At 45.2% G+C, this 22,233-nt stretch overlaps 3 protein-coding genes across 10 annotated transcripts; 1 reads left to right on the forward strand and 2 right to left on the reverse strand.

Moving 5' to 3' along the window:
• The first annotated feature begins 7,478 nt into the window (after positions 1–7,478).
• LOC112888734 (probable transcriptional regulator SLK3) lies at positions 7,479–14,237 on the forward strand. 3 transcript variants are annotated; one of them, XM_025955038.1, is made up of 10 exons: positions 7,479–7,575; positions 9,210–10,028; positions 10,115–10,243; positions 10,538–10,586; positions 11,290–11,504; positions 11,649–11,717; positions 12,182–12,282; positions 12,424–12,517; positions 12,610–12,679; positions 12,808–14,237. In XM_025955038.1, the coding sequence occupies exons 2-10, from the start codon at positions 9,288–9,290 to the stop codon at positions 13,866–13,868; spliced, it is 2,529 nt and encodes an 842-aa protein (XP_025810823.1). In that variant the 5' UTR covers positions 7,479–7,575; positions 9,210–9,287; the 3' UTR covers positions 13,869–14,237. The 3 variants fall into 3 exon arrangements, with proteins under 3 accessions (XP_025810823.1, XP_025810825.1, XP_025810826.1); XM_025955040.1 differs by having other exon boundaries at positions 7,503–7,671; XM_025955041.1 differs by lacking the exon at positions 7,479–7,575 and having other exon boundaries at positions 9,210–9,456; positions 9,582–10,028.
• A 623-nt stretch (positions 14,238–14,860) lies between these two features.
• Positions 14,861–17,358, reverse strand: LOC112888735 (E3 ubiquitin ligase BIG BROTHER-related-like). 2 transcript variants are annotated; one of them, XM_025955042.1, is made up of 8 exons: positions 17,256–17,358; positions 16,661–16,857; positions 16,249–16,477; positions 16,086–16,147; positions 15,911–15,961; positions 15,639–15,766; positions 15,345–15,453; positions 14,861–15,207 (listed from the first exon to the last, which is right to left on the reverse strand). In XM_025955042.1, the coding sequence occupies exons 2-8, from the start codon at positions 16,805–16,807 to the stop codon at positions 15,166–15,168; spliced, it is 768 nt and encodes a 255-aa protein (XP_025810827.1). In that variant the 5' UTR covers positions 16,808–16,857; positions 17,256–17,358; the 3' UTR covers positions 14,861–15,165. The 2 variants fall into 2 exon arrangements, 1 of the variants encoding a protein (XP_025810827.1); XR_003227910.1 differs by lacking the exon at positions 14,861–15,207 and having other exon boundaries at positions 15,538–15,766.
• A 1,301-nt stretch (positions 17,359–18,659) lies between these two features.
• Positions 18,660–22,198, reverse strand: LOC112888678 (pentatricopeptide repeat-containing protein At5g08510-like). 5 transcript variants are annotated; one of them, XM_025954964.1, is made up of 4 exons: positions 21,102–22,198; positions 20,004–20,893; positions 19,685–19,827; positions 18,660–19,105 (listed from the first exon to the last, which is right to left on the reverse strand). In XM_025954964.1, the coding sequence occupies exons 1-2, from the start codon at positions 22,071–22,073 to the stop codon at positions 20,303–20,305; spliced, it is 1,563 nt and encodes a 520-aa protein (XP_025810749.1). In that variant the 5' UTR covers positions 22,074–22,198; the 3' UTR covers positions 18,660–19,105; positions 19,685–19,827; positions 20,004–20,302. The 5 variants fall into 5 exon arrangements, with proteins under 5 accessions (XP_025810749.1, XP_025810748.1, XP_025810747.1 ...); XM_025954963.1 differs by having other exon boundaries at positions 18,660–19,118; XM_025954962.1 differs by having other exon boundaries at positions 19,287–19,827.
• Positions 22,199–22,233: the final 35 nt, after the last annotated feature.

A 22,233-nucleotide genomic window follows, 5' to 3' on the forward strand; every position in this document is an offset into this window, starting at 1 on the left:
TCATTGACCCTCCTTCGGCGGGCTGCGTGAGCTCTGTTCCTGGTCCTCCATGCCTCACGATCGGCGTCATTCTCATCGCCGGTGTTGGCTGTGGCCTCATCTTCGGATACTGCATCAAATTCGACGATGGGAAAGTCGCCATCATCCTCGCCTTCTTCCGCCATCAGCACCTGGTGTGAGATGAGCTCATCTGAGCTCACGTCGACTAGCTCGGTCGACTCCTCCGCCACGGTGGCTAATGGCCTGCCCTTCTGAAAAGGCAAAGGCTCGAGGTGTGCCACAAGTCGGTCTTCGGCCTCGAGTAGATCAGAAAGTTTTATGACCTTCCAATGCATGAAACGCCCCTTCGGAATGAAGGTGATCATCAGACCGTTGGCACCAAAACAACACGAAGCCCCCCGACGTGCGGTGGCTTCAGGCTTTCCGATGTGGAGAGGGACTCGGAGAAGTTGGCCTCCTGAAGATCAGTGGCCAAATTGCGTAGACCGAGTCGTGATCGGCTACGCGAGTCCTTAGGTTGGAACGAGTCCAACCCAAGGAAGGTTGTTGCAGCGCTGGATGAAGTCGCGCCGGAAGCAGACTCCTCCTCGGTCCTCGTAGCGGATCCATGAATTGACAAGTTGTCGAGATCATCAACGAACTTGTCAAGGTCGCTATGAAGACTCGCCGCGGGAGTTTTCGGCTTCATGTCGACGAGGAATCGACGCAAACTGCCCGCACCATCTGCGATGCAGACCCACGAGCCAAAAACAAACGTTGTACCCTGAGAAGGTACTGACCTGGTGAACTGGAAAGATGCCATCGAGTTCACCGGTGGATCTTCGATGCGCTCCCCTACCTAGCGCGCCAGCTGTCGGTATTTTACCGGCTGCCCACCGAAGGGTATACCCAAGGTTGTAAATTTAGGTGCGGAGACGCCGAGATCAGGAACTCGAAGGTGCAAGGAACACAAGATTTAGACAGGTTCGGGCTGCGTGGTGCGTAATACCCTACGTACTGTATGGTGGTTTGTATTGCCTTGGGTGTAGATGTTGTGTTTTGAGTGGGTCCCTGCCCCCCTTATATATCCAGGAGGTCAGGGTTACATGGATCCTAGCCAATACTAGCTAAGGAATCGTACCCGGGTATAACTCGAGTAGTTTCCTTCTATACCGACTAGCTTTATCTTCTACTCAAACGAGTAGAAAACAACATAAATAAGAGATAAGATAGGCTTTATCTCTTAATCCTGTTTAAACTACATTATGCACACAGTCCCGTAGCACCGGGTCTGACAACAACCTTTGGAAAGCACAACTATGTTACCCTCACATGGCCTAACATCTCATTCTGTGTCAATAAGGTTTGCCAATACCTTAATTCACCAACCACGACTCATTTGAGCGCTGTTAAAAAAATATTGAGGTATCTGCAATATACATAGCGTGTCGGTCTCAAGATTAACAAATCGTTGTCTACTTTGGTTAGTGCTTTCTCTGATGCCGACTGGATAGGATGCTTAGAAGATAGAAGATCTACAGGGGGATTTGCAGTGTTTGTAGGATCAAACCTCATATCATGGACAGGAAGGAAACAAGCTAACGTATCATGTTATTCAACTGAAGCAGAGTACAAGTCAGTAGCAAATGCAACAACACAGGTCATGTGGATACAAAAGCTTCTTGAAGAACTTGGTGCACCGAGTCCTAAAGTTGCACAGCTGTGGTGTGATAATATTGGTGCAACCTATCTATCTGCAAATCCTGTCTTTCACGCAAGAACAAAGCACATCGAGGTAGACTATCACTTTGTTCGAGAAAGAGTAGCACAAAAGTTGTCTATTCGGTTTATATCTACCGGAGATCAAGTGGCACATGGTTTTACGAAACCACTACCTATGAAGCAATTAGAGATGTCTAGAAACAATCACAACTTAGGAAGTTGTGATTGAGGGGGAATGTTAAATATATTGTACTCATCTATGTCGTGCACCTCAAGATATCAAAGGCCAATAGAATTAGAGATAGAAGGATGTTGTAACGAATTAGGATTGTAATATGTAGAGTAGTTGGGCCCAAGGGGCTGTTCCCGGGTATATAACAAAGGTGCGGCCCTGAGAAGGGTTTTACCTTCCCAAATTTTACAGAGAGTATATAAGAGGTGAACGAGCCGCTCACAATGTGCCTAACACCTGATATCCATAAACATCAGTCATGAAGTCCATTGCTTGCGTTATCGGCTCATTGCTGAATCGCTGTAAGGCCCGCGTTTTTATCTTATTTAAATTGTATTACCAATCACTCGATTAAAAATCTTTTAAACCTTTTCCGCCGCTCGAGCTCCCGAAGCTAACCTCCCGATTTTCCGCCGTCCTCACATCGCGCAGTCTCTTCCTCTTTTTCCGCGGAGCCGCCCGTCCCTTTTCCTTTTCCACCGGCCCTACCGTCCCGTTGCATCCCCATCGTGTCGCGGTCGGCCGCGTGCGCCTGCCCGGCCGTGATCGTCGGTGCCGCGCGTGCGTCCCCTCTTTTCTTTTCTCATATTTTGTTCAAATCCATTTTAATTCTCTCTTCTAGTTCTCCCGCTTGCTTATTTAAATTGTTGAGTAACGCAACAATTTAAATTTCATACCTTTGCTTATTTAAATTGTTGAGCTACTGTGTGAAAATTTAAAATAAATAAATAAAAATAATAATAATAAATAAATTTTTTTATTTATTTAAATAAGTACGCGTTGCTGGCCGTGCACGCACGCTCGCATCGCGCCGCCTGCGTCACGCCACGGCCGCTGCTGCTCGCTGGGCCACTGTGTGCTTGCTGCCCGTGCACGCCAAGCCGGCGTGCGACCCGCTGTTGTGCCAGTCCGTCTCCATCCCGTCCCCTCGCCCTTGCAGCATGCACCTTATCCCCGAGGATCCCGGCTGCCATTAATGGCGAGGTTCCTGTGCTGCCCGTGACCCTCCCATGCCGGCCATCTCCCCTCTCCCTCTCGGCCTATAAATCGGCCTCCGAGCCGCCCCTCACTGCGCCCAAGCCGCCCCAGCACCTCCCCTCCTCTACCTCGCGCTGCAGCACGCTGCCGCCGCTCACCATTGCCGGCCACCACCCATCTCCGTGGACAACCCTCCGTAGGCCGTCTCTGCACGAGGTGAGGGCCGGAATCGGACCCCCTCGGCCTCCTCTCCGTTTTTCCCTCCTCCCCGGGCGTCGCCATGCACCAGGGAGCCGGCGCCCATGGCCTGGCCGCCCCCCTCCTATCGTTCCCCTCCCCCTCCTGTTCTGTCTCGAGGAAGAAAAAAGGCAGACTTGTGCATGATCCCCTCCACTTTTTCTTCTTATGCAGTCCGCAGCCCTCCACCTCCCTCTCTCAAATATTTAATCAAAGCCCCTTCTATCTCTTTATTTCATTACAAATAGGTCCTCATCCTTTTAAACTACTCCCTAAATGACCTTTAACTCATCAGTTCATGCGATATTTTTTTCCGAATCGATTCCAAACTCCACCACACATCATCTTCAAATATTTTCTCCAAGTCTCAGGATCCACATCCGACAAATATAATAGTCTTCTCTATTTTTTAATCAAAACTCTCTATTTTCCTCTTATTTTTAAGCTCGTCGGCGAACTTTGTTTTTATTGTGTGATTGTTTGTGTGTCGTAGCCGACGGTGTGACCGAGGAGGAGCAGTACTGCGAGCTGGAGCCCGAAGATCCGTACCTCGAGGAGGAGCTTCCGGAAGGCTTTGAGGACGGCAAGTCCAATCCCATCCTTTGATGCATATTTATTCCAGTTTTATAAGCACAACCTATTGTCCTGTTTTATAAAATGCATTGTATTATTACAAGACATGGTTGGATAGCCACCCCTTGATTGCTATGACTATTCCTTGATGACCTAAGTTAATGTCTATATAGGATTTGCTTTGTTGGACGTTAACTACTGCTACACATGCTTAGAACATTTTATTTCCTTTTATTATATCTTAATCATGACCACAACACGCTTTATCGAGAATAAAGGTGTGAGTGTTTTAAAAGATAAAACGGGATTTCGGGAAAATAAAAGAAAGATATAACCTGATGAGATGGACGGTGTTTCCTGTGTGAAATACCATCGATAAGCTTGTACCTTTGTGGTTAAGCATGGTTAGGAGATGTCCGTCTTGTCAATGTAAGGATGAGCTGAGGTGTCATCTTGCCTAACCCACTTCTCGTACAACCACTCGACCGTTGTGTGGGCAACGGCTTAGCATAAACCCCACTAGTTGTTCTGCTAGCCAAAAGGAGAGCTGGTGAGCGACGGGAGATAATGGAGAAGGAATACGATATGTGTCAAGTATGTCCCGGTTATGACTTTGTTGATAGGTCATTAACCCCATGGTTGCTTCTGTGTTGGCTAGTTAGATTCAGCTAAGGTGGGTAATGGCTTTGTTAGGATCTGCAGCGACACTAAGGTGTTCGTAGTGCGGTACCCTACTTGTGGATAAAGTGTACAACCTCTGTAGAGTATAAAATCTATTTGAATAGCCGTGTCCATGGTATTGGACGAGTTACGGCTTGGTCACTTCAATAGATATTTTGAGATGGTTGGTCATGTGGCGTGAGTCGTTTTGAAAGTGTCCGGCAGTTGTGCCGTGAGCTACTATGGATGTGGAGTCCGGTAGCATTAAAACTTGGATCCTTTATGTAGGATCAACCCCACTTATTATTCGATTACTGCAGAAATGTTTTGAGAAAACTCTTTTATTAAATGAGCCCTTGCATGTGTAAAATCTTGCTTTATCGCAAATGAACCCTAGCCTATACTTGATATATCCTGTGCATGATCTTTATCATCCCCTCCGTGGGTGTGGTTGGACTTGTTGAGTACGTATGTGCTCACTCTTGCTTAGTTTTTACAAAGGAGGATCCGAACTTCGTTCCTGAAGACGTCGAGTAGGTCGCCGTCCTGCACCCAACTTTGCCTGTGGTTTAGGGTCTCCACAGGAAGCTTACCATGGCGCAAGACTGTAATGTTATCTTAGATTTTGTTGGCACTTTAGTTTGGCTTTTAGTCCTTATGTTGTCCCTTGTGATAGTGGTGCTTCAGTGCCCGCTACCTCGACGGCTTGTACGGTAATGAACCATCTGATGTAATAAATATATTATTAGTCTCTTAGGATTGATATTTATATCACATTTAGTTAGTCACGTGTGATGACGAGGGACGGTTCAATCGCTGTCAAATTGACGCAATCACGAGGAGGCCGCCCTTCAAGCGTAGCGCTGGGCCAAAACAAGACATGGGTCGTGCCCGTCTACTTCGCCTGCCCCTCAGCCCAATACGAGTGCTTCTTCTTCCTCCTATCTCGGATGCTGAAATCGCTTGCTCCATGCCTCCAGACGCCGCTCCAGCCGCCATGTGGAAGGAAGAGAGTGGAGTCTCTATTGCACCATTATCTGGGGTAGCTGCCCCACCCTGCGGTAGGGGGAGGGGAGCTACGCCTCTCGCTGAAGGCAAACCGTACACCATTCTAGTCCAGCCAAGTAGAAAAGAATGCAAGCCAGTCGAGAACTGAGCATAGCTTAGATGTCTCACTGGGTGCTGAGGCGGTGCGTGCTTGGGTGGGTGTGTGCGTGTGCAGGTGTGAGTGATTCAGTATGGCGCGTCCCGAGACTACTTGGGCAACCTCGTCTGCGTTGAGAGCAATTGCAGTATCAACAATGACAAGAAAGTAATTAGCTCTAAAAGATTCCATAGCTAACAATTGTATTTCTTCATCTTGATCATTTATTTCATCAAAATGCTTCTTTCTTTTACCTTGGCGTTTTGTAGGAAATTTTGGTTCTATATCCATATCAGATGCAATGCCTTTTGCAACCTCAGTACTAGATTTGAAGCTCTCGTCTCTGTATTTTTGAAAATATGAGATGACCCTTTCAATTTGTTTGAGAGTAGCATCTATACACACAATTTCATATTGCAACTTTTTGCTCACCGTATTTATAATAAATAAAATATTATGCCAAATAATCTTACCAATTAGAAATTCAAAATTCTCAAATGCACTGACCAAAGATTGAGCATCACTTACTCCCGTTGCATCTCCTTCATTAGTTCGGTCAGCATGGACGCTTAGCCTCTTGCATGACAGGCCAGTGCTTCTGGCTACTAAAAACAAAGAAAAGAATGCAAGCCAGTCAAACTCAACCAGCCTGCTAGGCCCCACCGGCTTCTACAGCAAGGGAAAGGAAGCTCTAAAGAATATGCAATCCAACTCGCCGTGTGCTTCCTGTGTGCACGGAGCGAAATGCAGAACCGCTTCCTCGCTCAACAGTGTGGTCGGCCCCGGAAGAGAAAATGGAGGCAGACCTACCATCGTACCCCGCTCGCAAGTTTCGGGCACGTACAGGTGGGCTCAGGATTGCGTGGCCCGGCATGTCAGTTGGAGTTACCGGTAGCGTCTGTATCCTTGCGAAGCTGGTAAGGTCCAGCCCCTTTCTTCGCATACCAACGGCCGCACCCAGGACACATAAGTAAAGCGTTTCACTTACACCCTGGGCCCACAGATAGGAGATCGACCACGAGGTTACTTTGAATTTTAAAAACTTATAAGGTCACAAATCTAGCTATTGTTTTTATCGTTTCCGTTCCACGGAGAAATCTCGCAAAGTCCATATTTGGGCGGGTCTAGACTTTAACCCTATTAATTAGCTAATTAGAAGTATTAATTATAGACTAATGATAAAACTAATTGCATAACCTCTAGACTAATTCGTGAGATGAATTTACTAAATCCAATTAATTTAGTAAATTCATCTCGCGAATTAACTCTATACTTCTGCAATTAATTTTATAATTATCAAATATATTTAGTATTTAAATATACGATGTGACAAGGTTAAACTTTAGCTGTAGGATACAATCACCTCTAAGTCAAGATCGTCAAGAGGAAATAAATATAGAAAAGCATATTTTAAGTTTCCTTTTTTCTCAACTTTTATTTTTACAAAAAATAAAAAAATTTTATGCTAGTTTTAAACATTCACGCTATTATTTCAAAAATGGATGGAGAACCTTGTAAAGCCTCATATTTTTGCAAAAAAACCCTCACGTTTTGCCAAAAAGAGAGAGAGAATGATAGGGGAATATTAGCAATAATTGTCAGCAAAGATATAATGTTAGAAAACCTTTTCTCAAAATAATGTAGGGAAATCATGAAGAACCAGCAGGCGCCGACCCACCGCTGCTGGCCGGGCCCCACCAGCCCCAACCCGCCCCCCGCGTGTACGCTCGCGGGTGCACGCAGCCACGAGACCGTCCCCTCTCCCGGTCACGCCGTCCCCACGGCAGCCCAATCGCCCGCCGACGTGTGTAAATATCTGCCCCGGCCGCGCGATCCGACGGCTGGGATCGCCCGGGCGGGCCCGCGGCAACCGGCGGAGGGCGGTCAGAGCGGGCCGGGCCACGGGCTGCGCCCGGTCACCCCGCCGCGAATCTATTTAACCGGTCGTTCGCGGGGACGGCTTCGGCGGCACACCAACACAACACACCAACGCCGGAAGAGGAGGGGGAGAGATAATTCAGCAGCAGCGGGAGCAGGAAGCAGCAGCGAGGTGGGATTTTTCTTCCTGGCTCTCTACTTCTTCGCGCGGGATTGGTTGCTGGATGGATTGGGAGGGGGAGCTCGAGTGATCCGTGGCCCTTGCTGGGTATGTTTCTTGGTCGGATTTTTGTTTTGGGGATTTTTCGGGGGCGGATGGGCGCCGGTTCCGCAATGCAGCGCTCGAATTTTGGGGCCCGGGGCGGGAATTCTGCGCTTGCTCGTGCTGCTGGGCTTTTTTGCCAGTTGTTTCGATTTGGTTTGCGGCTACTTCTGCTAAGGTCTCAATCTATCCGCGGGGAGCAAAGTTTTGGGGATTGTCTTGCTAATCCCCACCTCACGAGCACGCCCAATCTAGTAGTCGTCAGCCTTCCCCGAGCTCTACCGGGAACCACCCCCCCCCCCCCCCCCAAAATGTCCCACACTTTTCTTTCTCTTTGTAGGGATTAACTTGGCCAGGCCAGGTAGCAAACTGCATCCTTGCTTCCTCCAACAGCACCATTACCGTTTGCTTGGTTACGTTGTAAATGTCTTTGTTATGTTCTTGTCCCCTTGGGTTGCTGAACATAGGGATGGCTGGTTTGAAAGGCAATCCAACGAAATTGCTCCATGATTTTAGTTGTTGGGACGGTATATGTATTTTCTCTACGCTTATTGATTCAGATCATCTCTTTGTTCTTGCTTTTTGAGTATTTTCCAGCGTTACCTCTCTGTGTACGCTCCTGTGTGTATGTGTTATCCGTTCTATGCGCTGCAGAATGTCTCCCAGCTTCGTACGTATGCAGATTTTCTGCTTAGTTTTTGTTTGCTATAAGATTGGGCGTAGAAGAACTTCACAAGCTGTAATACCTCTGATTAATGAACGGGGTTACAGATGGAGCCATATATAAATAAAGAAGAGAAGAAAAATTCATCGTGTGCATTGTTTGGGCGATTAGGCAGCGACCTGACCGAGCTGCTGCGATTTTGGGGAGAATCGGTGCCTAGCCCAGCCAGCTGGGGGCGTGGCGGTTTCAGCTTAATTCATGGCCAGGCAGTCAAACAAGTGCACTAGCATAAGGTCTCACAGGTCGGCTGCCTAGGCGGTATCCAGGCACGCTGCTGCCTAGCCCCTTGTGTTTTATGGAATGTTGATTGTGCGTTGAAAATTGGTAGTCTTGGGGATGCTAAAGATTAGAACTTTGTAAGCCAATTTTGTTGCCTCTTTGAAAAGATTCATGCTTCATCTGGGTGTTACGGAGTAGGTTTTGATACGCTAATGAACAACTAAATACCTGGATTTTGGGTGCTGGAATGCTTTTAGTTGTATCACGAAGTTGGTGGGTTTTTGGTGCTGGAATGCTTTTAGGTGTATCTTGAAGTTGGTTCAGGTTCTTTTATTTCCGGCTTGCAGTTTGATCCAGTACTGTTCTCCTTGTTATACTCTGTTACTTGCCTTGTTTACCTGTCAAGAAACCTGTCCTTGCTAGGCTCACTTTTTACTGAGACGAACACAATTTAGTACTCATTTTGCTGATGTGAACTTGACCAGTTCACTTTACACATCTTCTTTCTTTTTTTTGTGTTAGTGCAAAACAAAGGAAAAACATTGCATAATTATCTTTGCATGTCTTAAGCAGTGCTAACACCTCTACTTTTGTTTCGCAGGTTCTGGCTAAATGTTTTAAGGTCTTTATTAGCAATTCCAGTTACGTGCCTTGCCTTTTTACGTGATTCTACAAAGCGATGAACGGAGCCCATCCCTGGACCTCCGTGTCTGGGAGTGCATGCCCTAACCTTGGACTTGTTGCCAGGGAGATGAATGGTAGTGTTCCAAAAAGCACTACAAATTCATCTGGGCCAAGCATTGGAGTTAGCTCTTTGGTGACTGACACCAACTCGTCGCTTTCTGGAGGTGCCCAGTTACAGCCAAGTACTAGCATGAATGGTGATTCATTCATGCGTGTTCCTGCCTCCCCAATGTCATTTTCATCCAATAACACCTCTGGCTCTTCAGTCATTGATGGTTCCATCATGCAGCAAAGTCCACCCCAAGAGCAGGTGCAGAAACAGAGGTCTTCAAGTGTATCATCACAAGCTGTGATTGATGCTGGTGGTGCATTGCATGCTCAGAAGAAATCAAGGATTGATGCTAGTCAGGGTGATATCATGCAACAACAGCTGATTCAGCAGCTGGTCCATGGTCAGAATTCTCTTCATTTCCAAGGGCAACAGAACCCACAGCTTCAAGCTTTGATCCAGCAGCATAAACTGGCCCAGCTTCAGCAACGGCAGCAGCAGCATCTATTGCAACCATTTTCTCAGATGCAACAACCCCAAGTTGGTATTCCTCGACAGCCTCAACTTAGGCCACCACTGGCACAGCCTGGAATGCAGTTAGGTGGTCCTGTTAGGACTCCTGTTGAGAATGCAATTTGTTCTCGCAGGATAAAACAGTATTTATTTCACAAGCGTCATCGCCCAGAGGTGAGTTTCTCTATAATTTTAATTATCTATGAGATCATGAGGTACAAGCTCTTGGTAATACAATTTACTCGAATTATGTATTCTAGAATAACTGTATAACATACTGGAGGAAGCTTGTTGAGGAGTACTTTGCACCAGGATCAAGAGAAAGATGGTGTGTCTCTTCTTATGAAAATAGAGGGAATTCCTCATCTGCTTCTCCACAGAAAGCTCTGGTAATTAATAGCTCGAACCTCTTTGCCTACAATGCTCTTTGTTTCATGCTCCAACACCACTTTCTGCTTGATGTTCAATATTAGATCAATTAGCATCACTGAGAAGTTATTGGGTTACTGGAAACTACACTTAATTTGTCAAGTGTCTTTAATGGTAGTAAAATATAATTTATAGGTACAGCTTTCTGCACTAAAGACTTCCATTGTAGCCTGCAGTAGTTAAATTCCCTTACTCTATTTATAAAAATGTGATGGACACACATTTCAAGCAATTTTATTTTCTCCATGCTACAGGATTCATGGCGATGTGACATTTGCAATACACATGGAGGGAAAGGATATGGTAAGTTGATCTCTGACAACTGTGGCATACTGTATTCTTGATGCTGTTGCATTCATTTGTTCAAATTCTTAGTTTGATCAGTTCGTGTTTGTGAGGTGTTAGCCTAACTCAGTATTTTCTTGTAGGCTTCTTGTGCTCTACACTCTATAGAAAACCTTGCCATTTCAGACTTTAATTTGTTCATAAGCATTAAAGAATGAATAAATGTATCCTGTGAAGATTGCTGTCCAGTTGAAATTTTAATCTCTAAATCAGTTGAATGCATTTGAAATGAATGAGAAAAACAAAAAATCGTGAAGGATCTGAAGTTTGTAGGCTAAATAAAGTGTTTGAGCACTCTGTTTTTAGTCTCAGAATGGAAATAAGATGGTTCACTCAAAACACTTCTAGTCTACTAGGTCTCTCCCAAAGAGGACCTTGGAACAACAAAGTGATTCCCTTGTGATGCACTCTTTCTCTCATTGAATCTCTGGTAAAACCAGATATGCTTTATGACTGCGTGTTGTCTTCTGCGTACTTTGCATGAGGATGACATAGATGAACACCTCGGCATATCTGTTCTGAGTAGTTTTTCTTTTAAGTTCTGCATGTTATTCTCGTAGATCATGATTTATTTCGTGCTTTTCCTGTTTTTCATTTCAATGTCTGCCATTGAGCTCACTGAGTTAATTTTTGTCCTTTTTGTGTTTGATCTGTCTGATAGATGCTACTTATGAAGTACTTCCCAGACTCTTCCAAATTAGATTTGACCACGGTGTTATCGACGAATGCCTATTCTTGGATTCGCCCAATGAATTCCGGTTGTCTAATGGACAAATGGTGCTGGAGTATGCAAAAGTTGTTCAAAAAAGTGTATATGAACATCTACATGTTATACATGAGGGGCATCTGAGAATCATTTTCACACCAGAACTGAAGGTATGTTGCTCAGCTGTCGTGGTAGCTTGCACATGTCGTTAGCAATTTTCATAACATATCCATATTTGCATAGCATCTGTGTGCATTTAAATGTTTGATAGGAGTGGCAATTGATAATGTCCTGATTGCCTGGGAACTGTGTAGATAATGTCCTGGGAGTTCTGTTCACGACGCCATGAAGAGTATACCACACGCAAGACTATAGCACCACAGGTAGAGTTCTTAGTCCAGAATGCTGTTCCTTTTCTTTTTGCTTCAACTTTTTAGACTAATTTTGCAACAAAACTATGATAATTTAATCCCTATTGCCAGTTGCCATTATGTATATATTGCTTTCATAAAAAAATGTATATATTGCTTAGCACCTTAGACCTTATGGGATGCAAATTATATGGCACGGCACAATCGTTGGATCCTGGATTTTCGGACTCCTCACATTTATTCGCTATCTTCTCTATGTTTTTATTTATGTCCTGGAATTTTTGACAGCTGCACGGAACCCAATAGAAGATCAAATATTCCTGATTCATCATATTCTTATTCTAACGCGTACTTTTCTTGTTGAGGGTGCTACCCTAGTGCATATACCTTGTACCTGAGTGAATTCCCTTGCATGGTATATTGTTAGCTTTGGTGACCGTAATATCTTATCTTTGACTCACACATTGTCTTTCCAGGTTAATAATCTGCTGCAAGTTGCCCAGAACTACCAAACTGCTGTCAGTGAAAGTGGACCAGCTGGGATATCAAACAATGACGCACAAACCATTTGCAACATGTTAGTGAGCCTATTTCACCTTCAGTAGTTGACATGTGTTTTGTAGTGCTCTTTTAGCACGGTAAATGAAAAATCTCGTGCGTCATTGTGTACAGAACAAACTATTTTGGTTATCTAATCCTTTTCCTTCTGTACTGTTAGGTTTGTCACTGCATCACGACAACTAGCAAAAAATCTAGAGCATCACACCTTAAATGAACATGGGCTTTCCAAAAGATATGTACGCTGCCTGCAGGTAATTAGGGTTCTCCTTGTATCTTCTACAGTTCAGTACATACATATGTGCGCAGCCGCGCACCATTCTGATGGGTGGTATGTCCTTGTCAGATATCCGAGGTGGTGAATCACATGAAGGACTTGATTGAGTTCAGCCACAAGAACAATCTTGGTCCTAAAGGTATGATGATCGTGCACATTTACCTAACAGTGTCTTCAGTTTTTTCCAGTAATAACTGCTTGCTGTTACTTCCTATTTTCCCTATTTACCTTCAGTGCATCTCTGATATTTTATATGTTCATATGCAGAGAGCCTGAATTGTTATTCTAAAACTATTGCAAAGTTTCAGAATATGCCAAGACAGCTCATGGCTGCTGCTAGCCTTGCCAATAACCAGAGCAACACCAAAGTAATGGGGATCCAGCAAGAGACAAGTGCTCCTGTGAAAAACCAGACTCCTAGTGTTGGAGCCATTGGCAATAACACTCTACAGACTGCCACAGCTCTAAACAGTTACCAGAACATACTGAGAAGCTCCAGCGCAAATCAGAATTTGCTTCAGCAGGAGGCATCAAGCATCTTCAAAGGCCCTGCAGCAATGCACAATGGGATACAGCTGGAAGCGGTCAGATCCTTCCATGGACCTGGCCAGGCGCAGCTTGTGCAATTCCAACACCCTGCATCACTTCAGCAGCCTATGCCACAGCAAAACAATCTCCATGGCTTTGGTGCTAGCCCACAATACCAGCAGCATGTGTTTAATCAATTACTCCAGGAAGTTAAGAAGAATAACAACCGTGCTTTTGCACAGCAACCATCTTCAGATGCACCTAGTGCAAGCAGCGGTCTCGCATCAGGAGCTGCTACCCCCAATGTTGCTGCTTCTGGGGAGCAGGTGCTTGGTGCTAGCCCACAATACCAGCAGCATGTGTTTAATCAATTAATTCAGGAAGTTAAAAAGAATAATAACCGTGCTTTTGCACAGCAACCACCTCCAGATGCACCTAGTGCAAGCAGCGGTCTCGCATCAGGAGCTGCTACCCCCAAAGATGCTGCTTCTGGGGAGCAGGTGCAGCGCATCAATAATCATAACAGTAACCACAACAGCGCGGTAAAGGGTGCTCCTCCAGCTGGTAATGGGCCTAGTAACGTGATCAACAATAACACAGCCAGCATTGTCCCCAGCAGAAACAACAGTTTCAAGTCAGTGAGCAGTAATCCAGGTGCTGCTGCTACCGGAGGAACTGTGAATCAAAAGGTTGACGAATCCTTCCATGAACTGGAGGATCTTGACCACCTGATTACTAACGAACTGTTGGAAAGTGGCTTGTTCGGTTCAGGGCAGGGTGGTGACGTGTTGCCATGGTAAACGTCATGCTACTCTGAGATTGTTTGATGTAAGCGCTAAGCAACAATAGCCTGCTTGGTTGCTGGCAAGTAGTAATGGAAAGTTGCCCTAGATTCTAGTTTATTATCTTCTTTCTCTCCTCTTTTTGGAGATTTTGTGTTGCCGTTTTGGAGAGTTTCCGATGATCATACACTGGTGTAACTTCAGATGTGTTAGTGAGATAGTGAGTTGGATTTGGCTTGGGAATCTGGGAACGGTGCGACCATAGCAGTTAGGGTATCTATGACATGTTACTGAATGACTTCCTGTGATTATCACAAGTTCACAACATTACCTCAGTCATGTATATCATATTCATGCTATAGGAGTGCCAATTATGATGTCCTGTTATCTGCGACAGGTGGGTGTTCCCCATTTGTTCTAATCAGACGATGTTTTTTTTCTTTTGTTCCCTGTCTGGATGTTGGAGTGAAGGATAAGTGATGTGCATGTATGCTGATGTCAGTATGGGAACACTGGTGCACCGTATTCTGCCACAACATGTTTCAAGCTGGAGCACCATGAATTTTCTTTTCTTGAACACGCAGGAGAGCTGCATGTGTTTGCATTGATAGGAAGAGAAAACGTTTGATTACGTACCGACACCACGGCTTGGGTTAGTCTTTTTTTACATGAGCACCATTGGAATGAACTATAAGGAATTTGCCTCATTATGCACAGAAGCTGAGAAGGAAAAAGGCTGCAACTTGTATGTGGTGCGGTCTGTGTAGATGGATGTCTGGATGTAGGGCTTCTGCTGGATGTTGGGCTTAGGGGTGATCACTGATTTTACATCTATCGTGGTCTGGCCATCTTTACGAGTAGTAAATATCCAGTACATCAAAAAGTACTGGAACCTATAACCAATAGCTTTCACTCTATTTTTACGAGCAGTAAATATCCAGTACATCAAAAAGTAGCATTGTCTGCTTCGTGAAAAATATAATTTGCATTGCACAGCAAAGACACGATCATGGCAAAGAAAGAAAAACAATCTTCTCACATATATAAGATTGTGATTCTTAAGTACATTTCCACAAGCCAAAAATCCAAACGTTAAAGAAAAATACGTGATTGTGATTCTTAAGAATATAAGATTGTGATTGTCTTTTCCCTGAGTGATCAAACATCTATATTTGCTATTTTTTTTTCCCTTTTGGATTAACTTTTGATTCTTTTTTTTTTCATTTTCAGTTTACTTGGCACTAAAAAGGTCGCTGAATAGCTGATGCAACAAGCTGGGTGTGACGTCATCGTCTATCAGCTTCGTGGCCACATGCTAGCAAGGTCCAAACGGTTCATATTTGCAGACAGGGCAGGTCTGTTTCACAAAAACAACAAGAAATTCAAGGTTACTAAACATTTTCATATTCTCTTTGGTGAATAAAGCTCAAGCAACTGCAATGGAACGGGACAACAAATTAGTACAAGAAGACCATGCTTCATCTGCAGATTTACCTTATTGACCTTGAGCCATTTGGTGACACAAGCTGCGTGGTAGTAATGCTTGCACGGCAATGTTATCATATTTTCTCGGTGTCTGAAAGTAGACAGGCAGATAGGACAGCTGCATCCAAACAGAAAAATATCATCAGCAATGTAATGCAAATTTCACTATTTTGTCGCTAATATGAAAAAAAACTCATCTCACATCTTGTTATTGCGTATATGGATCGATATTTATGCCCCAAATATATTTATTGTTCATAATAGTTTCAAAACCTGCCACTGAAACTGAAAAGGCAGACATACTCTTCATGGTTTGTCTTCCTGGAGAAAAACCCTGAAGCCTTGTACTTCCATGTCTGCAGATAGGAAATGAGCTCATCAGGTAAACCTCTGTCCTCAGTCCCCACAGCTTCCACGAGTGCCTGCCTTTGCTGCAGCACAGAAGAAGTGCAAGAATTAGCAGCCTTTCCAAACCAGGTGTAAAGGTACACGCTATATGCATGGCTCTATTTTGTTCGCAAGCTTTACATGTCACCGGAAAAGAGCAAAAGAAAAATATTTCATAGAGCACAAACCTCATAAGTCATGTTGTCTGGATCATCATCATTGCCATCCTGCCTTTCAGCCTGCAAACACAATTATCAGAATCTTCAGTTCTTTTGCTTTTCATATTCTAACAGAATTGTTAATTCAGAAAGATAGATGAGCGCATTAGAGGAGAAGAAAAGGAGAGAGAGATTGACCAATCACCTCTTCGTCGTTATGGTCATGGTCATCGTCAGAGTCTGATGGAGAGGGCACGCAACTGATATCTGAAGAATCAAGCCAACACCAACACAAGAACCACTATTATGAGATGTAACATCATACAGAGCACATCGTGATATTCCTAATCATCATAGGCAAACCATACCGTCATCTTCGATGCTCAGGTCCTCCATCTCCTGCAGCCGCTTGGCGTACTCAAAGTCCGAGGCGATCTGTTCTTCCGTTCCTGAAGTTCCGGAAGCAGTCGCTGATGCTGCAGCAGCAGTGCTGCTCTCCCCATGGTAGTGCTGTGACTGTGAATTCTCAGATGGAGCACCTCTCATGTGGTTTTGGTTGCTGGATGCTTCTTCCAAGATCGATTGGTGCAAACCCTCCTGGGATTCCAAAGGAATTTTCAATATGTGCTTGTTTTGGGCCAAAATATTTTCAGTAAAGATTGAAATTCTACTTTCTAAGATGCACGAATGAAAGCTGCCGAAATGATGCTCAAACGCAAGTCTGCTGCTGCTTGTTCTTGGAGGAAACAAAGATATAAGCCTGGAGACGAAGCAGCACACCTGGCCAGGAAGAAGATCAGCAAGCACGAACTGGAGCAGGTCGTCGTCTAGGTCGTCAAGGTCCGCGTCTCCTATTCTGCGCGTGGGCGAGTTGGCATAGTGCACGGTGATCCTCCTCAGGGCGCCAGGCTGCCCCACGGTGGCCATGCTTGGCCGGCCACCCGGGACAAGCGTGAGGCAAAGCTAGAGCCGGTTACCTGCAAGCCATGGCACGCAACCTCTCATAATTAATTGGGATCGCGAAAGTCTCCGATCAGAGAGAACAAGGTGTAACCACCTCCGTTGCTGTTAACGCAGCCTAACAATAAGGATTTTGTTTGAAAAAAAAACTGAAGCAAAGTCATCCCAATCTCTGATGTTCTTGTGAGTTATGCAGTGGAGAAGAAATTGCAAGAAGGAAATCGCACAAGGCAGTCAAGGGTCAAGAACAAGCATATAGAGACAGATGGATTTTTTTATAACGATATCGCTTAAGACCGATGAGGCAAAGAACAGAATCGAAGTGCAAAACAAGTGATGGAGTTTGCAGGACCTCTGAAGAACAGAAGTGTAGGAAGATGAACAAGAAAGAAGAACAGAGAGATGCGTGCTTTACCTCGGCTTGTGTCTCTTCTCTGTCAGCCAGGCGCCTCAAGGTTTGTTTGTTGGATGGGCTTTGTTAATGGAGGAGTGGGTGGCTGCCTCGGTATTTATATGTAGAGAGTAGAGACAAATATGTCGCTCTCACTGTCTCTGCATTTAACTTTACTAATCACAGTAAATCACAATAACCTGAGTGCATCCTTCCTGTTCATTTCCGGAGAATGACTGCCTCTCTGTAGTCTAATGTTCAACCCAACCACAACTCCACATCTCACATTTATTTTTGAGGAGTACAGTAAATCACAATTACCTGAGCTTGACCTCATCCAATCTTGTTTTGTTAAAGTCGCTACCATCCATGACTCCACTGCGTCGGAACCGTGTGAACTGTTGCATTGCGTCCATGTGAGCCGTTCTATTTAATTTGATTTCTTTTGTTGAGTCAATGTCTTCTGAGACGATGACAACTGAAAGCGAAGAAAAATTTAATTCCAAACGGACCGCTAGTCCCTTTTGAACCAAGCACTAGTAGTAGAGTAGCAATTGTGAACTGATCTCACGTTGACGACAACATGGTTGCATCATCAAATAGACATGCGGCTTGTTAGCACAGTTGGCGATGACTTGGAGTCTTCAGACTTCACAAGATAAGCATCAATCAATGCATATCTTAAGCATATTATCAGCGCGATCGCGATCGCAACCTGTAATGATAGCTCCATGTTCTGAAACTGTTAATTGTCTGTTAGTTCTTGGAAGGAGGAGCTCAAACATGGTGGCAAATTATAGCACACAGTTTTATACTTGAAGGTTGATAACATGATCGTTTCTCGCAAATATAGTCCAGGTGCTTTAAACTGTAGAATGTGTCTAATTTGTCAAAAAAAAAAGGAGGAGGAAGCAAGCAAATCTAGGTGTCTGATGCAGGAACCATCATCTGAGATTCTGGGAGTACACACAAAGGAAGATCCTAGTTATTGCCAATAAGAAGTAAATACAGAACACCCTACTTGCTTCAGACCATGTTCCAACAACCCAGATTCTTGGCATCCACAGATGAGATGATCTGCTCAAGATATCTACCAGTGGTATATAAATGTTGGAATCTTAGGCATACATGTTCCACGGAGGACACTGAATTGTTTTCACACACCAGTAGGTGGCAATCCCTTTCATGGCCAACGACATCTCCTGCATGCCTGCCTGCCCTCCAATCAGCAAGCCTGGGGTTAAGGGACACCGACCACGCTACTGATCACGACCTCAAACAAATCGTTGTGTCTATTTCATCCAACGAAATTTCCGAGTAGGACCGGCTGCAGTGTCGACACGACATGAACAAGAAGATTGGGCGGCAAGAAATACAGAGGCCAAAGACTTGGGGCCAGTCAGGTCAACCACAAACTAGTGCCGGCAGTTGGTGTTGCCAAATCGATTCAGCTTCCTCTTAATTTTTATTTTGGAAACCAAGCAAGAAGTGTACTCTCTACTACTAGCAGATGGAGTCATGGAGATAACTACAATAGAACAGTGTTGCATGGTAATAGTTTTATGGATAGCATCAGATTGGTACAAGAACTGTCACTTTTCCAGGCCATGCAAGATTTTCACAGCATGACATTAACCCAACAGAAGCTTGTCCTACTCAATTTAACCACACGAGTCAGTAACCCTAAATTTTACTGTGACTCGGAAATGGATAACTATTCATACATCAGTCTTCCATGTATCAGATGATTGATGATATATGGCTCAGAAGACCAGCTTATCCCATTTGGCTTCTGACGCTACTAGCCCAACAGGAAGAAGCATCTGATTGGTAGCTCCTGATTGCGAGGCATCATCAAGGATCCAGAGCACTACCTGGATCAGCCAACTTTTCAAACACAAAAGGACGAGGAAAAAAATCATGCTGTGAATTATTTCAATAGATGAAAAAATGACATAAAGTAATATAACATCCATCATCATGTTTGGTCATCAGCACTTCTAAGTCATGTCAAGCATCTTATCATTATGATTATGTTCCTAATGTGAAACTGACCTGGAGAAAATAGTTTTTCTAAATTACATGGCAATCTGAACATTGACCAGTGCCCACTGTGTCCTTCTGGAGTGTCCTATCTGAGCAAATCTTTCTCTTTGTTTGTGATGGTGCGTTCACACCTTAAGCAGCAGCAGTCATTTTCATGTTTCAAGAATCCAGATTGATACATAGCACACAAAAAGTAGTTAATTTGCTCAACATACCAGTCACAGCTATAAAAAAAGGAACCAACGAACACACTAAATCCAGGGAAGCATGGCAAAATATATACTGTAAAGGTGGAGGGCATATTCCTTTTTTTAAGAAAGTAGAGGACATATGTGGCTTCTTATTTCTGCCATTTGACAGTTTCATGTTTGCCCGAGGCCCAGCATATATGCAGGTGATCTCCATACCACGGCTGAAAAGTGCTACACAGGGGAACCATGCGAACATGATGGGCACAAAGATGACATCAATAATTCCTGCATCATACTTCCAAGCAATCTCATGCATAGACCATAGTTGGAGAGTTTCCTCTAGCATCTTCCATGGTGAGCTGCCACATCAAACAAGGTATGAGGTATTTAGCTAAATGCAGAAAAGCAGAAAGCATACAACGCATGATACTAAAGCATTAGCTTTCTCAATAAGAGTTCTCTAGTTTAGTTTCTGTTTAATAATTTAGCATGTGAGATCCAAAGTTCACAGTTAAACAGAAGTGGAGGAATGCACCTGCTTGGGGGATGTCATGCGATTACATGTTTTTTCCAGCCTGGTACTCTTGAACATCCGAATAGTAAGCACAAGAGAAACAACCATTTGGTAGTAGAAGAGAATCTGTTTATATTCAGGTGGGGCATTCACTTGATATGTCACATCCTCGTTTGCCCTTTTGATGTATCCCTTTGCAGTTCAATTTGATACGGAAGATCACAGCAAGAAGCCTGCAATCAATCTCGAGTGACTTTATCTCAGTTTCTTCCCATATGTAGGTGGCTCAAAAAAAGATAAGGAAGGTGGTGATGGAAAAATTAGCCTTCCTCTTCTTCTGAATTTTCCAAGTCGACAAGCTTCATGGTAAGTGTGATGCTATCCAGGGTTTCATATACCTCCTCATATCTTGGATGCGACTTATCCTCAACCAGGAACTTATCCATCCTGCCATCTAACTCAATGAAACTGTACCCAGCTGATTTCTTGTGATCTTTTTCCCTCAGTAACTTCCAGACCTGGGCAACACCGTCCCATTTTCCACAAGACGCGTATATGTTTGAAAGGATCACTAGGTTTGCTGTGTTTTGCGGCTCCAGACGCATTAGTTTGTCCACTGCTATTTCTGCTAGTTCAATGTTGCCATGGAAGCTGCAAGCTCCAAGCAAGGCTCCCCAGATTATGGCATCAGGCTCCACTGGCATGCTCGATATCAGATTCTCAGCTTCTTTTAAGAGACCGGCACGCCCCAGCAGGTCTACCATGCAACCATAGTGCTCAATTCTTGGCTTAAGACCAAACTCTTCTGTAATTGAGTTGAAAAGCAGCTTGCCTTCATCCACCAAGCCTCCATGAGTACAGGCCAAAATGACTCCGAGCAATGTAATGCCATCTGGTTTAACCCCTGCCATCTAAACAGAGTAAAAATCAGCTTCATGTTTAGCAACAGAAATATAATAGTAGCTGAAATGATTTTAAGGTTCCTAATCACTAGTTTTATGCTTTAAAAGATAAAACTGTATTTGATTCCCGATCTACTAGTCACCATTTAACATTACTAGTCAAAGGGGAGGGTTTTAAGTTTACTAGTCACCATTTATTACAAGAAGAAACCCTCACCCTCAACTTATGAAACAAGACCAGCGCCTCCCTCCACAGGCCATGCACAGCAAATGCCATGATCATTGAGTTCCAAGAACAAAGATCCCTTCGCTGTCCGATGCCCTGAAACACCTTCCAAGCTTGTCGAATGCTCCCACACTTGGCATACATCTCGACCAATGCATTCGCCACATATATGTTCTTCAGAAGGCCCTTACCCCTTGCGTACTTCTCCACCTTCCTTCCCAGCTCCATCGCCCCAACAGCCGCGCACGCAGGCAGTACACTGCTCACTGTGAGCTCATTTGGTCGCACACCTTCCTTCTCCCACATCTCCAAGAACGTCTCTACTGCCTGCTCATGCTTCCCGTTCTGCGCGTAACCAGACACCATCGCGGTCCAAGAAACCACATTCTTCTCAGGCATTTCCTCGAACAGCTTCTCCGCGGTGTCGATGAGCCCGCCCCTCGTGTACGCCGAGAGCAGCGCATTGTAAACGGCTGCGTCCCTGCGGGGCAACTCGTCGAACACCCGCCTGGCTTCAGCTAGGAGGCGGTTCTTGGCGTAGAAAGAGACGAGCGCGGAGGCGAGGAACGGGTCGCCGCCGGACGCGAAGTGCCCGGACTTGATCAGCAAGGCGTGGGCGCACGCAGCGAAACGCATGGACGAGGAGGATGCGGATGAGGAGGAGGAGGAGGAGGAGAAGAGCAGGGTGAAGGAGAGCGGGGTGAGGAGGCGGAGGCGTTGGGCGCGGGAGAAGAAGGGGAGCAGCAGCGGGTGGCGGGCGGAGGCGAGCGCGTGGAGGAGGCGGTTGTGGAGCGGCGCGGAGGGCGGAGACGACGACGACGACGACGAAGGGAAGGACTCGAGCAGGAGCGCGGCGTAGCGGAGGTCTCCGGCGGCGAGCACGCGGAGGAGCAGCGGCTGCAGGCGGCGCTCGCCGCGGCGGAGCAGGCGCGCGTGCAGCCGCTTCGCTTCCTCCATCCCCATTGGCGGAGCCCCGGGCCCACCTCGCGATCTCCTTTTTTGAACGCCTCGACCGTTCAATGGTGGATGGACGGCTGAGATGCACGTGGCTGGTGCGTAGAGTCTGGCCGCGGGCCCCGTATTATGGGGCGGGCCGGTTTCATGGTGGGCCAAATTGGATCGC

This window comes from Panicum hallii, chromosome 4 (genome assembly GCF_002211085.1).
Source record: "Panicum hallii strain FIL2 chromosome 4, PHallii_v3.1, whole genome shotgun sequence".
NCBI classification, from domain to species: Eukaryota; Viridiplantae; Streptophyta; class Magnoliopsida; order Poales; family Poaceae; genus Panicum; species Panicum hallii.